The sequence below is a fragment of the Salminus brasiliensis genome, chromosome 8, assembly GCF_030463535.1.
Source record: "Salminus brasiliensis chromosome 8, fSalBra1.hap2, whole genome shotgun sequence".
Taxonomy (NCBI): Eukaryota; Metazoa; Chordata; class Actinopteri; order Characiformes; family Bryconidae; genus Salminus; species Salminus brasiliensis.
In genome coordinates, this window is record NC_132885.1 from 13,592,155 (window position 1) to 13,604,699 (window position 12,545).

The 12,545-nt window shown below is 40.9% G+C and overlaps 1 protein-coding gene across 2 annotated transcripts in view; it reads left to right on the forward strand.

The window, feature by feature from the left end:
- kiaa2012 (KIAA2012 ortholog) overlaps nt 1-12,545 on the forward strand; it is a 36,897-nt gene that overhangs the window by 14,252 nt on the left and 10,100 nt on the right. Inside the window, exons 11-15 of one of the 2 annotated variants that reach the window (XM_072685689.1) lie at nt 3,925-4,080; nt 4,535-4,666; nt 4,956-5,033; nt 12,010-12,077; nt 12,440-12,523. In XM_072685689.1, the coding sequence (XP_072541790.1) occupies nt 3,925-4,080; nt 4,535-4,666; nt 4,956-5,033; nt 12,010-12,077; nt 12,440-12,523 (518 nt within the window). The remainder of the gene's footprint in view (nt 1-3,924; nt 4,081-4,534; nt 4,667-4,955; nt 5,034-12,009; nt 12,078-12,439; nt 12,524-12,545) is intronic. The other variant, XM_072685690.1, reaches the window with a different exon arrangement.

The following is a 12,545-nucleotide window of genomic DNA, read 5'->3' on the forward strand; positions in this document are numbered from 1 at the left end:
AAGAATGGATTAAACATGTTAGAGCAGTGTGTGTAGAGGAGAACATTCTAGAACCTTGTGAATGTCGGAAAAACATTCTAGGACAGTGTGAATAGAGGTACAGCATTTGAAATCAACAAGGCAATGTTCTAGAACAGAGTGAATGAGGAAATGTTCTAGCTAACATTTAACTGTCATTATGGAGGAAAGTATTCTCGAACAGCTATGCTGAAGAAGAATATTCTAGAAGTGTGAATGGAAACCAACGTTCTTGTATGACCAGAGGACAACATTTTAGAACGACGAGAAAGGAGGAGAACATTCTAGAATTGTGTTGATAAGAGAGAACATTTCAGTGTGGATGGAGGAGAACATGCTAGAACTGTATAAAATGGAAGAAAATACTGTAGAGCAGTGTGTATAGAGGACAAGATTTTAGAACATGGTCAATGGAAGAAAACATTCTAGAACAGTGTAATTAAAAGATAGCATTCTTGAACAGTGAGAATGGAAGAACAGTTAGAGTGGAGGAACATGTTCTAGATCTGAAATTATTGGAAAAAGGTATTCTCAAACAGCCATGCTGAAGAAGTATGTTTTTTTTTAGAAGTGGAAGTGGAAGCCAGTGTTCTTGTATGATTGGAGGACAAATGGAGAAGAACATTCTAGAATCGTGTGGATAAAAGAGAAAATTCTAGAACAGTGTGTATGGAAGAGAACATGCTAGAACTGTAAGAATGGAAGAAGATACAGTATAGAAGAGAAGATTCTAGAACCAGAACAGAAACAGAAGATTTGAGAGATGGGGGGGGGGACGTTTTAGGACAGTTAGACTTGAGGAACATGTTCTAGATCTGTAATGATGGAGAAAAGTATTCTTGAACAGCTACACTGCTGGAGAACATTCTAGAAGTGTGAATGGAAGACAACATTCTAGTACAATTGGAGAATTTTAGAACTATGAGAAAGTAGAAAGAACATTCTAGAACCATGAGAACAGAGGAGAAAGGTTCAGAGCAGTGTGGATGGAAAAGAACATTGTACAGCAGTAAGTATGGAGAACAAACTTTGTAGAACTGTAAGAAAAGAAGACGATATTGTAGAACAGTTTGGATGGAGGAGACCATTCGAAAGGCCCCCAGTATTTACTGGTAGGTACACAGCAATCCAACCATTGAGTTTTTTTTATGGTTTTTTTTGAGAACCTTGGGCCGGTATGCTCTGTGCGTTATAATATATCAGTATAAGTAATGACTTGAATAAGCTTATATTACCATGATAGATCTTATTTGTAGTTGATGTGATTGATCAACCGGAATGTGAAAGTGAGAATGCTGCCAGAAACATGAAGGGATTTGGACTTGTTCTTCAGACATTAGGATAGATTACTTCAGCTCCGAACATCACTCATGGATTTCACACAACACAATATAAACCTTTTAAGGTGCGTTTGGCTCAGTGGCTTATAAAATCAAGCCATTGGGGAAAGAGAATCTATGATTTTACTGGCTGGTTATGGTCAAATTAGTTTCTGAGATGGAATGGTTTTTTTTCTTCAGACGGAAAGGAATGCAGTGATGTACAGGCAAATACATCATTCTCCTTTTTCACAAGCTACTTAATATCATATGCTCATTTTTCATACAGATGTGATGACAACCCCTCTGCTCCTTATTAGTTCACATACAGTGTCCCCACATGGAATCAAAACAAGCTTAGCCCCACAGGCCTGAAGTGGCTCCTTCACTGTAGCTACGCTATTGCAACAGCAGCAGTGAAAGAAAAGCATAGCCTCCCTCTGAGGAGCGATCACAGCCTCTCCATGTACGGCTCAGCCTGGGCCTGGCTGCTGCTAAATAGAGCCTTTAGAGCAGGGTGGGTGGTGGGGCGAGCGACGGGGGAGCAGCAGGGCTAGTTGACAGCAGGGTGCTGGGGAGATCTCTTGGGGTGATATGATAAATAACAGCACACCCGAAGTTCGCTTGTCCCCTGCGAGGTTCTGGGGCCAGACCGCCAAGGCCAAAGCACTCTGTGCAAGGGCAGAGAAAACCTGATTGGCAAAGAGACCAAAGGAGGGAAGAAAAACAGACGAGTTTACAGAAAATCTGTGTCATTTTGCTCTCAACTCCTCAAAAAGCAGAGGACAGACAGGGGTGAGGATGGATAGATTCAAGGCCTGCCACATCACCAGACTAGACTGGAATCAGCTGGCTCGTTCTGTGGAGGGAGGAAAGCTTTCCAAAACAAGTCTTTTACCACATTACATTACCACAGAGGTGGGAGTTTCGGTAAACAGTCAAGCCTTTTTTTAAGTATTTATGGTCAACACTGCCAGTGAGATTCACACTGCTTCATTCCACTGAGAAGTCGTACCGGAAGTAATCATTCTGGAGTTAGAAAAGAAAAGAAAGTCGCAGAAACCGAGCAGGTGATTGAAATATAACAGTCAGGACTAATTGCCTCAAGAACTTATTTTGTGGTTATGAGCAGTCCAACTCAAATAAATACTTTGAATGAAAGGATACAAGGTAAATGTGTGGTTTAAAGGTGCTGTAGAATGGACAAGTGTATTTATCTTGGCATTGTTAAGTAACACATTTTTATTGAAAAGAAAAATTTGGCATAATTAAAATATGACCGATTGGGCGCTATGCTAAAAGCTAACCCAGCCAACTGGCTACAATCCCTTCAGCTAGCTAACCACACACTATGCTAAGAGAATACTAAGAGGACTAACAATTAGTTTTTGTGCTAAGCTATGGTAGGTTAGGCTAGGCTATGCTGTACTTTTCAGGAGCGTTGAGCAATGCTTTTAAAAGGTTCCAAGAAGGTAACATTAGCCTGCAACATTAAAGGAATAATATTTCTGAAAACATGGCGTTATAATGGTTTGTATCACAATGTTATTAGAAGTGTCTCACACACTATTCCCAATTAGAAAACAACTAACATAATGGAAACATCTGAAAATAAAGAATAAAGAAAATATAATACAGTAAAAACATTGATCATACATAATCACATGATACTGATATCACACAGTCATTTCCAGACCTCTCCAAACCTTCAAGTATGTATTTAAACATAGAATAGGTATTAATACTGATTATTAAAAAAAGAAAAAATAATTTTTTAAAATATATTTTTAACTTTCATAGTTTTTTGAAATATGCCTACCAAATGTGAAAAGCCCATAGTCAATTGCGAGAATAAATAATAAATGGAAAAACAGTAAATAATAATAAAAAAAAACATTCTAGGAACAAAACTACAACTACAAAACGTTACAAATAAACCAGAATCGTAACGTTCTACTAACCAAATATTACTAGCTGGGATGCTGCTCCTGTGAGCCATTGTAAACCAGCCAGTAAAAGCAGAGTTTGTCATTTTCCTCATGGGCCCGCTATTAAAGAAAAAAATGGATGTTTAATTCGGAGGTAAAATAACAGGGTTTTAAATAGGCTTTACCTCCAGGCATAATCAAAGACAACCTAAATAATGCTTTCTATTTCACCTTTAAATGAACAATAGCTATATTTTACATCAGCTCAAACCTCAAAAACACTTCTAAGCTACTTCTGCCCTGTGCCACATTTACAGTGTAGTGATTGCTGTGGACCTACACCACATTTACATTTTGTAATCACCTAAATACTTTCATTGTAATTAATTACACACAGACAGGTGACTGGAGTGAAACTAACAACAACATAAAGAGTCTTACTAGTGTGTTGGGTCACCGCAAGAGCAAATTTACTGCACCTTGACACAGATTCTCCACGTCTCTGGAGCTGTGCTGGAAGGATGGGCCAGCATTATTCCAAAAGAAATTGCCTCAGTTGGTGTTTAGGAGTTAGAGAGCTAATGCACAGGAATGCCCAACACTGAGTATGTCTAGTAGTACTAAATAGGATTTCTGAATATGTATTATTTCAATTCCAGAGCATCAGAGCACTCCAGGGACACTACCTCCCTTTATAGGTCGAAAGGGTCCTGGCAAACAGAGCTCTATGGCTCTCTACAGACAAGACCCCTGCGAACCTGCAGACCAGCCTCGTTCTGGCATCATCCGAGGAAGCCTTCCTCTGGAGCTGAGAGGTAATGCACAAGTGATATATATATATATATATATATATATATATATATATATATAAACTGTGTCAAAATCTCCTGAGAGTTACGAATCCTGCTGAAAGACAATGACATATTCAAGTGTGCTGCTTCTTTTCTCTTCCACTGACATCTTTTGTGAACACCACTTGCGTTAAGGATTAGAGGAGTTGTAATACGATGCAGCCTTTGCCTCTCCGTTTAATCAAAGCATATGAAGTTACCCATGAAGGCAAGCGGCCAAGGAGAGCAAACTTCTTTAGAACATTAGAACACAGTCACTGAGTCCAAGTACAGTCAAGTGATTAAACACATAGCGACTGATTCCACAACACACAGAGCAGAGGTAATGTTGAGGGATTCGGAAAGTAATGTAATCTTTTCCTTGATTTCATCATGACCCGATTCTTCTCCTGCCTCCTTCCATTGCATGTGCCTTCAGAGTGTGAGAAGGGCAGAGCACTGGGCACCTTAATAATGGGTCCTGCTGGGGAAATCATACGCTTGTCTCTCTGGGATGCCCTAACTGACATTGAGGACCACCCTGTTCTGGATGAGGCCACTAGAGAACATGGTAATCAACTCTCTACCTGGCTTTTTATGTTCTGCACAAAAACCACATGAGTGGCGGTGTTGTAGTTTTAAACAAAACAATAGAAAAAGAAAACGTGGTTCGTTTTAGAGCTAGCTTCTGCAGCACAAGGGCTGGTCACGGTCATTAAGTGGAAAGTTAGGTCAAGCACACTGATGCTGGGAAGGTGAAGAGGTCAACCAGACAAGACAAAAGACAAGAAACAGTGAAGCCAGGCAACAAAGAAAGGAAGGAAACAACCTGCATGATGTAAATGTGTCTCCATCTGAAGTTCTCAGGGTTATGACATCTGAGGGAGTTGTGGAGCAGCCTTGGGCAATCTTGCTGGAGGAGCAGACTACGCATACAGGTCAGCGTTCGACAAATATAAGACACTACAACCAATCAGAATTGCTTATTTCACAATACAACTTGACTGTGTTTGAACGGAATGTTACAATATTGGTGAAATGGTAAATGGCGGCACTGGATGGGCTTTAAAACTTTTTTAAAATTTTAAAAAAATTGTTTGAGATCAATATTGAGTTGAGTCTGCTAGCACTGCGAGTCATTAGCTCATTTCAGGTGGCTTTCGTAACTGAAGATGGGAAGGGAAGATTTCTCTCAGATTTCACCTTACCACAACTGCCCCAGACCAGTAAAGGGTGCTAGTTCACTCATATGAAAACACACAGGTAAAACTAAAAGTGTATTACACACATATACACACACAGTCCCCTCCCCCCTCAGTCTTTGCTGCTCCACATCTGGTAGTGTTTTGCAGGAGTGAGGTATCCTGGGCCGGAGAAACTCGATCCCCCCCCAGGCCAGAGCCTAATCCCAGCCCTGGAGTCTGTGTGACTGACAGAGGCTGTGTTTTCTCAAGCCGACCTCTGGAGCTGCTCTGTTTCCTTTATCCTGTCACTGGTCAGAAACCCAACCCCCCCACCCCCCAACTTAAGTCTCCCTTACCCACCCAACCCCCTCTCCCTTGTCCCCTCTATCTACCCACGCTCTATCCTTCACCACTTCACCACCCCTCAACCTCCCCTCCCCAGAGCTGGGCCTCCTTAGAAACAGACACTTTCTAAATAAAAATTCTTTAAGCAAATGTCTAACATTTGGCTGTATGCTGTGGAGAAAAGCAGCCCAGCTCAAGGGCTTATGTGGAATCCTATGCCTGAAACACTGCCTAATAATCCTGCGTGGTATGTTTTCCACTGGAGCTACATAATACCCTCATACACGCTCAGCAATGTGTGTTATTTCCACTTGAACTTTGATGAGAGAGAACGAAAACCTCAAACACAAGTTCTAATCAACCATGCTCTGCTGAAACTCCTTCATGCCAAGAAATTCTCGGCTACAAAAAAAAAAAAGCAGGCAAATAAATGTAGCCAGACACACTTTCACATTTCAGCATGTTCAGCCACTCCTAGGCAGCCATGGTTGCTAATTTACCCATTCACAGAGATCATTGCTGTGGACAGTTCTGGGTGCTAATCTGAACTCTAAAGTCAACGTGTGTGTCCTTGGAATTAGTAGAGGATGTTTTATGACTGGCTGTCTTTACACTGACAACGTGCTAACAAGTTTGTGACCAAAAATAGCTAATGGCGCAGCAGAGTCGACACATTGCGATCTGGGGTGTATGGACACCCAGAGTTGACGTACATCATGGATAGCTCACACTCTTAAAAATAAATGTGCCAAAGGGAGCCAAAAGGGTTCTTAGGAATGATGCCATAGAAGTAGTACTAGGACTAGTTGTGTTACCTTGAAGCTCTCTTTAACCTTCTTTTAAATGTGTTTACAGAACCATATGTTCAAGACATGAACCACTGAGAACCCTTTATTTTTATGAGGAAAGTATGTCAAGATTAGAAGAGGGATTGTGTGGTCAGGCCTGATGAGCATGAACCAAGTCTACAGGTGTAAAGTTAGACCGTCAGAGTAAGCACTTGTTAACAGTTGGGTCAAAACTAGAAGTAGTAGAAAACAGCTGTACTAGTTGACAATAGCCTTGTGTTGCTAATGTGATATCAAATATCAAAATATGTGCAATCAATTATAATACGTGCCTATATTATGCAAATTATAATTCTTTCGTTTTCTTTTATGAGTAGTATGTTTTTTATTACCTCACCATTATTTAACCCTCATATTTTCAGTCTAACCTGTGGATATGCAAACAGAACATCACCACCTAATTAACTACATATACACATATTATATATATATATATATATATATACACACACACACACACACACTACTATATATTACTATATATATATATAGTACTACTATACTACTTATATTCTTTAAAAAACATACACACACTATATATATATATATATATATATATATATATATATATATATATATATATATATATATATAGCGCATCATCTTTCCAGCACTTCCCAGTACTTTTTCTATGTAGAGAGTAAATTGGAGAGGCTTGACCAGAGTTCATTTTATCCGTGTTTTGGTTTCCAATTATACAAATGTGAAGACCGTCTGGATGTGACATGCGTTCTGCGCAGGATGTAGTTACATTATAAATGATTAGGTAATATTGGAAGCAAGCCAAGTTGGTGATTTTATGGTAATTATATTAATTATATTACCATTAGGGGAAATTTTTGTTATAAGTAAGTCTCTACAAGCAAGTGAATTTGGATCACGCAGTCATTTATCACAAGAAATCTGCAGAGAGTGATCATTTGTCTAAATGATCTTAATAGACGAGCCCTTTGCAATGGAGAGTTAGACCTAACAACATAAAGGGGAACATACTGTTGTAGTCGGAATTTGACTAGAAGACTATGTTTAAATGTTTGTGGACACCCCTTCTAAAGAATGCATTCAGATACTCTGGGTTGCACCCATTGCTGACACAGATGTGCAAATGCACACACAATTGAATAAGACTCTCTGGAGCAAATAAACATGAACCTACTGGCCTACTCCATGCCTAATGCCAGGCATGGGCTAGAGGGGTATAAAGCCCCCCAGCATTGAGCTGTGGAGCAGTGGGACTGTGTTCTCTGGAATGATGGTGCGCCATCCAATACTTTTGGGAGGAGTTGGGGAGTTGAGGTGATGGGGATGAGGTGGGGTGGTGATCATCTAACATTCTGACCTCTCTAACGCTCTCGTTACTGAATGCCTTCTTAATCAAATCCTTGCAGCAATGGTCCAAAATCAAATTTTTCTAAACCCTTGATTGCAGAAGAAACAATGAAAGAGCATGTGTCCCAATACTTTTGTCCATATAGTGTAATGCCACTGTAAAATGCAGTGTGCAAAAGTCTGGGCCATTTATCTATTTATCTGGGCAAAATGTTCCCCGTGTAACAGTCACCATCCAATCCCTAGTTTATCTAATCAGCCCTTTGTTAAAGAAAATGAGGTGAGCTGCAGGTGGAACTGAACAGATACATACAGAGTTCACAGAGAAGTCAGCAACTAAACCTGTGACCTTCTAACGGTGCTCTTTTAACCTACATATTAATCATTGTTCAGACCAACAACACATTCTGCTTCCTTTTACTGTACTTGTGTTTATTCTAATGTTGTAGTTGTTGTTGAGATTGAGTTTTAAACTTATTTCAAGACTGCCTGAGACTTTTTTGCATAGTACTTCATGTTTCCCTCAGGAGGCATTCGTTTGACCATGAATAGAGGCCTACCTGCAGGAAGGCCTATAGAGTGCTGCTGTGTATTCAGTGACATAACGTTTTTAGTGTCTGTTCCCATCATACAGTTCTCAACAGGTTTGAGCTTTTAAATCACTCTGGAGTTGGAATGGTAATGGGGTCTTGCATTTGCACTGTACCATCAGCTTGAGTCTGATTGGGGAGAAAAGGTGTGAAATAAAAGTGCCACTTCAGGTTAAAGCGATATGTAGTGGCCTACATTCCATTTGCCCTGGAAGCTTGGAGAGGGGTCCGGCAGGGGTGGAGGGGCTTTCAGAGAGAGGGAGAGGGAGGGGGAATGAGAGAGAGAGGGAAAGGGCAATAGGAAAGTGAGACACAGAGAGAAGAGATAAAGACAAAAACAGAATATATGAGAGAGAGAGAGAGAGAGAGAGAGAGAGAGAGAGAGAGAGAGAGATGCTAAAGAAAGAAGGAAAAGGGAAAAAGAGTGAGTGAGTGAGTTGAAGTAGAGCAAGACAGTATATGGATGGAGAATGAGAGAAAAAGGCACATTTTTGTTGCCATTACGTGGGATTTGAGTCACGGCGGATGAATAATAGGGCTGGTTGATTGGGTGGCTAGTCGGTTGGGTGAGTGTGCTTAGTTTGATCAGAGGGAGTGCAGTAGTGAGCAGGGCCTGGAGAGATGAATATGTGGCTGGATTTTCACTCTTTAGAAATGCATTTTCCCCAAAACGAACAGTGAAGTTTACAGCTCACGGCACTATATCTAACCTCCCTGGACATTGCAATGAAGGATTATTTGAATAGTGGCTAAAGAAACTCAATTAAAGATAAAATCACAGCTTTAACGGTCAGAGAGACTGCTCCCTCTCACTCCTCTCTCTCTCTCTCTCTCTCTCTCAGTCTATCTGCTTAACACACCCTTTTCCCCTTCTCCCTGACTTCAAAGCAGTCCTGGAACCCATTAAAACAGACAGACTCGTCGAAAAATAAACGCTGCCTCGCTGGTGTGGTGGTGCAGGGGGAACCGGCCCCTGTATGCGTGTGTGTGTGTATGAAGGGCTGTAGGCTGCAGTCTGCTGTGCTCTACTGGGTCTGATCTACTACCCACAGGCGTAAAGCAAATACCGCAGATCCTATAGGCAAACACTGAGCATGCTCGCTGCATCTCAGGGCTCAAGGCAAAGAGTACATAAAACAAACATCTGAACATTTGAAAGAGTGTGTGCATTTGTGTGAATGTGTGTGTGTGTGTGTGTGTGTGTGTGTGTGCGTGCGTGCGTGCGTGTGAGTGAATGAACAAACATCGTAAAAAAGCAAGGCCAAGGCAGTTGATTCTGGTGTGAACTATGTGGTACATCCACTACTACCTCTGTGCAGTACAGCTCTACTTAACTACTTCAGCCATTTAATGAAAACGGTAAAGTATTGTGGCAAAAGCTTAAAGACAGTAAAGCCACTGCTATAAAATTGCTGTCCTGTAGTATTAATGATATACATGATTTTCTATATTGTGGACAGGACTAATCTTAGGGTTCCCCCTAGTGGAACGAAGATGTACTGCTTGAGATTATGACATATAGGCCAGGCACAGTGTTAAAAGTGCACAGTGTTAAAAGATGCACAGATGTCAATTTTGTTGTATTTATGTATTAATCATCTAATCTTTAGCTCCAGTCTCTTTAATCTCTTGATGGCATTCCTCTTCTCACCGCTTAGTGTTCTAGCAGTGACCAACATCATTATCAAACAGATATTATAGGTCTTATCTAATACATTATGTGGTCAAAAATATAATTAGTGGGTTGATATAGCATATTGGATAACACTGCTATCCTCCACATGGCACATTGGGGTTCCCTGCCCTTGCATGATTCAAACTGAAATTCTCTCTGGATAAGATTTTGCCAAATGCCATAAATGTAAATGTAGTGGATTGGGGCTTTTTGTATCCACCCCTATTGCTAACAGACACAAAGTCAAGCATATAGGCATGCAGTCTCCATAAACAATAGAATTTGTTGTACCAAAGACCACAGTGATTTTCAACACAGCACTGTCACAGGACGCCACACATCCAACACTTGAGTTTGTTCAATTTCTGCCCAGCTAGAGCTGCCCCAGTCAACTGTAAGTGCTGTTATTGTGAAGTGGACGTGTCTATGTATGTGGGAGAACAAAAAGCTCGTGAAAAAGGACCGCCACATACATAGAGTGGAAAAAAATTTATATCTGTAGTTGCAACACTCACTACCGATTTCCAAACTGCTCCTGGAAGCAAAATCACTGGCCTCAGAAGCAGTGGAAATGCTTCTGACAGTCTAACGGACCAATAATGGAGCTTGGAAGATACCAAGAGAACACTACCTGCACGAATGAGTTTCAACTATAAAGTTAGTGAAGGAGGAATAATGGTCTGGAGCTGTTTAGGGTTCAGGGTTTTGGTCCACCAGTTTAAGCTGAAGGTAAAACATAAAACTACAGCACACAATGCCATTAGAAAAAGGGCCTATAAAATAATCCATAAATAAATGGGCTGTGAATTTTGGTGTGGCTGGCCTTGACTGACCTGCACAGAGCTCCAACCTTAACCTTATGAAACACGTTTTGGATAAACTGCAATGCCAAGTGCTAATGAAAGAGTACAAGTTGAATGTTTCAACGTCTAGTGTAAAGCTTTGACAAATTAGAGAGGCTGATTCGACAGCGAAGAGGAAAACAACTCCATATTAAATCTTACTATACTTTTGGCCATGTGGTGTTGTACCTTTATCCCAAACAGAAGCCACATGGCTCACTTGAGTGAGAGGGCATCCATCAGCAGTACTGCAGGAATGTGCAGTGTTTTGGGTTCAGTAAAGTGTGACCCTCAGAGGTCACTTTGGGTCATGGAAGAGCTAGGTTTATGTTTTGACGTTAGAGACAGTTTAGAAGGAACAAAACAGGCCTGTGTTTGGATCATGAACACATTGCTGCATTACTATGGAAGAAATGTCCTTCTGTTTAAGTAACTCGAGGAGCAAAAGAGCAGAGAGATGATTTCCAGCTTACATGAAATTGGATTTCTGACAAAAAACACTTTTTTCAATTCCTGAATTTAGGACTCTTCCCACTCTTCCTTGAAGAATGAGCCTCTAGAGCTGAGTATTGGGCCATCTTGCATGCACAGCTTGTTTAAGGTCTTTTCACACATTTTCTATGATGTTTAGGTCAGGGGACCGTGAGTCTCTTTAGGTAGGAGTTTTTTTTAGGAATATTTTGGATTATTATCCTTTTGTAGAATCTACCCTCTTTTCATCGTAATCCTGGAATCCATTCTTCCCCATGCAATATTACCAATGCCACTGGCAGCAACACAACCCCAAAGCATGACAGCTCTACCCTCAAAGCTTTGCAGTTGGTCAGGTGTTTTTCTAATAAATTTTTTCTCTAAATGTACCTGGCAAAACCTCTGTCTAGATGTTTGGGAATGGGGTTTGTGACTTCCTATGACCCCTGAAGATATGTGCAAGCGATGCTACACAGTGGAACAGCTTTGTCTGACTTACCAGCATACAATCAGTTATCCTAAAGAGTTTTCTTGCTTTTCTCTAAATCTTCATCTCTTCACTGCCGATTCTTAGGAACATTCCACACTGTACAAGCCGCATGTGTTAAGTCCATTTTCTTTTTCTTATAGACGACACGGACGACAGTGAACCAGAGGCTCAGCCACGTCACAGACAACAAGCTAGCTTCAACCAAGAGGTACCAGTCCAAATGAAAAAACTCCAGCTGCAAGGGCCAACTACTTCACTGCAGAACATCTGCTCAAAGGGTGATGTCTCATTACTTCACAGAGTCTGGAGGAGCCCTGAGAAATAAAGACAGATAGTCTCTAAACACACTGAGGATTTACCTCTTAACAGACTTAACTGTACTGTTGCCAGGCAGAGTTGATGATCTATGAACCTGTAAGGGGCTGGGAGAAATACCGGCCAACTGAACTAAGAACAATGGGTTATAATTTGTTAATGCTCTTATGGACTTCACACTGCTGATATGATTTTCACGCTGTATGCCTGTGTGTGTGTGTGTGTGTGTGTGTGTGTGTGTGTGTGCTTTCCAAGGACAGAACTGCAGAACATACCAAAGCAGTGGAGAATGCTGCTGAATGTAATGACGCTGAGGGAAAAAGAATGGTAGAGGTACAGGTGAGCTTTCATGCTTCAGCTC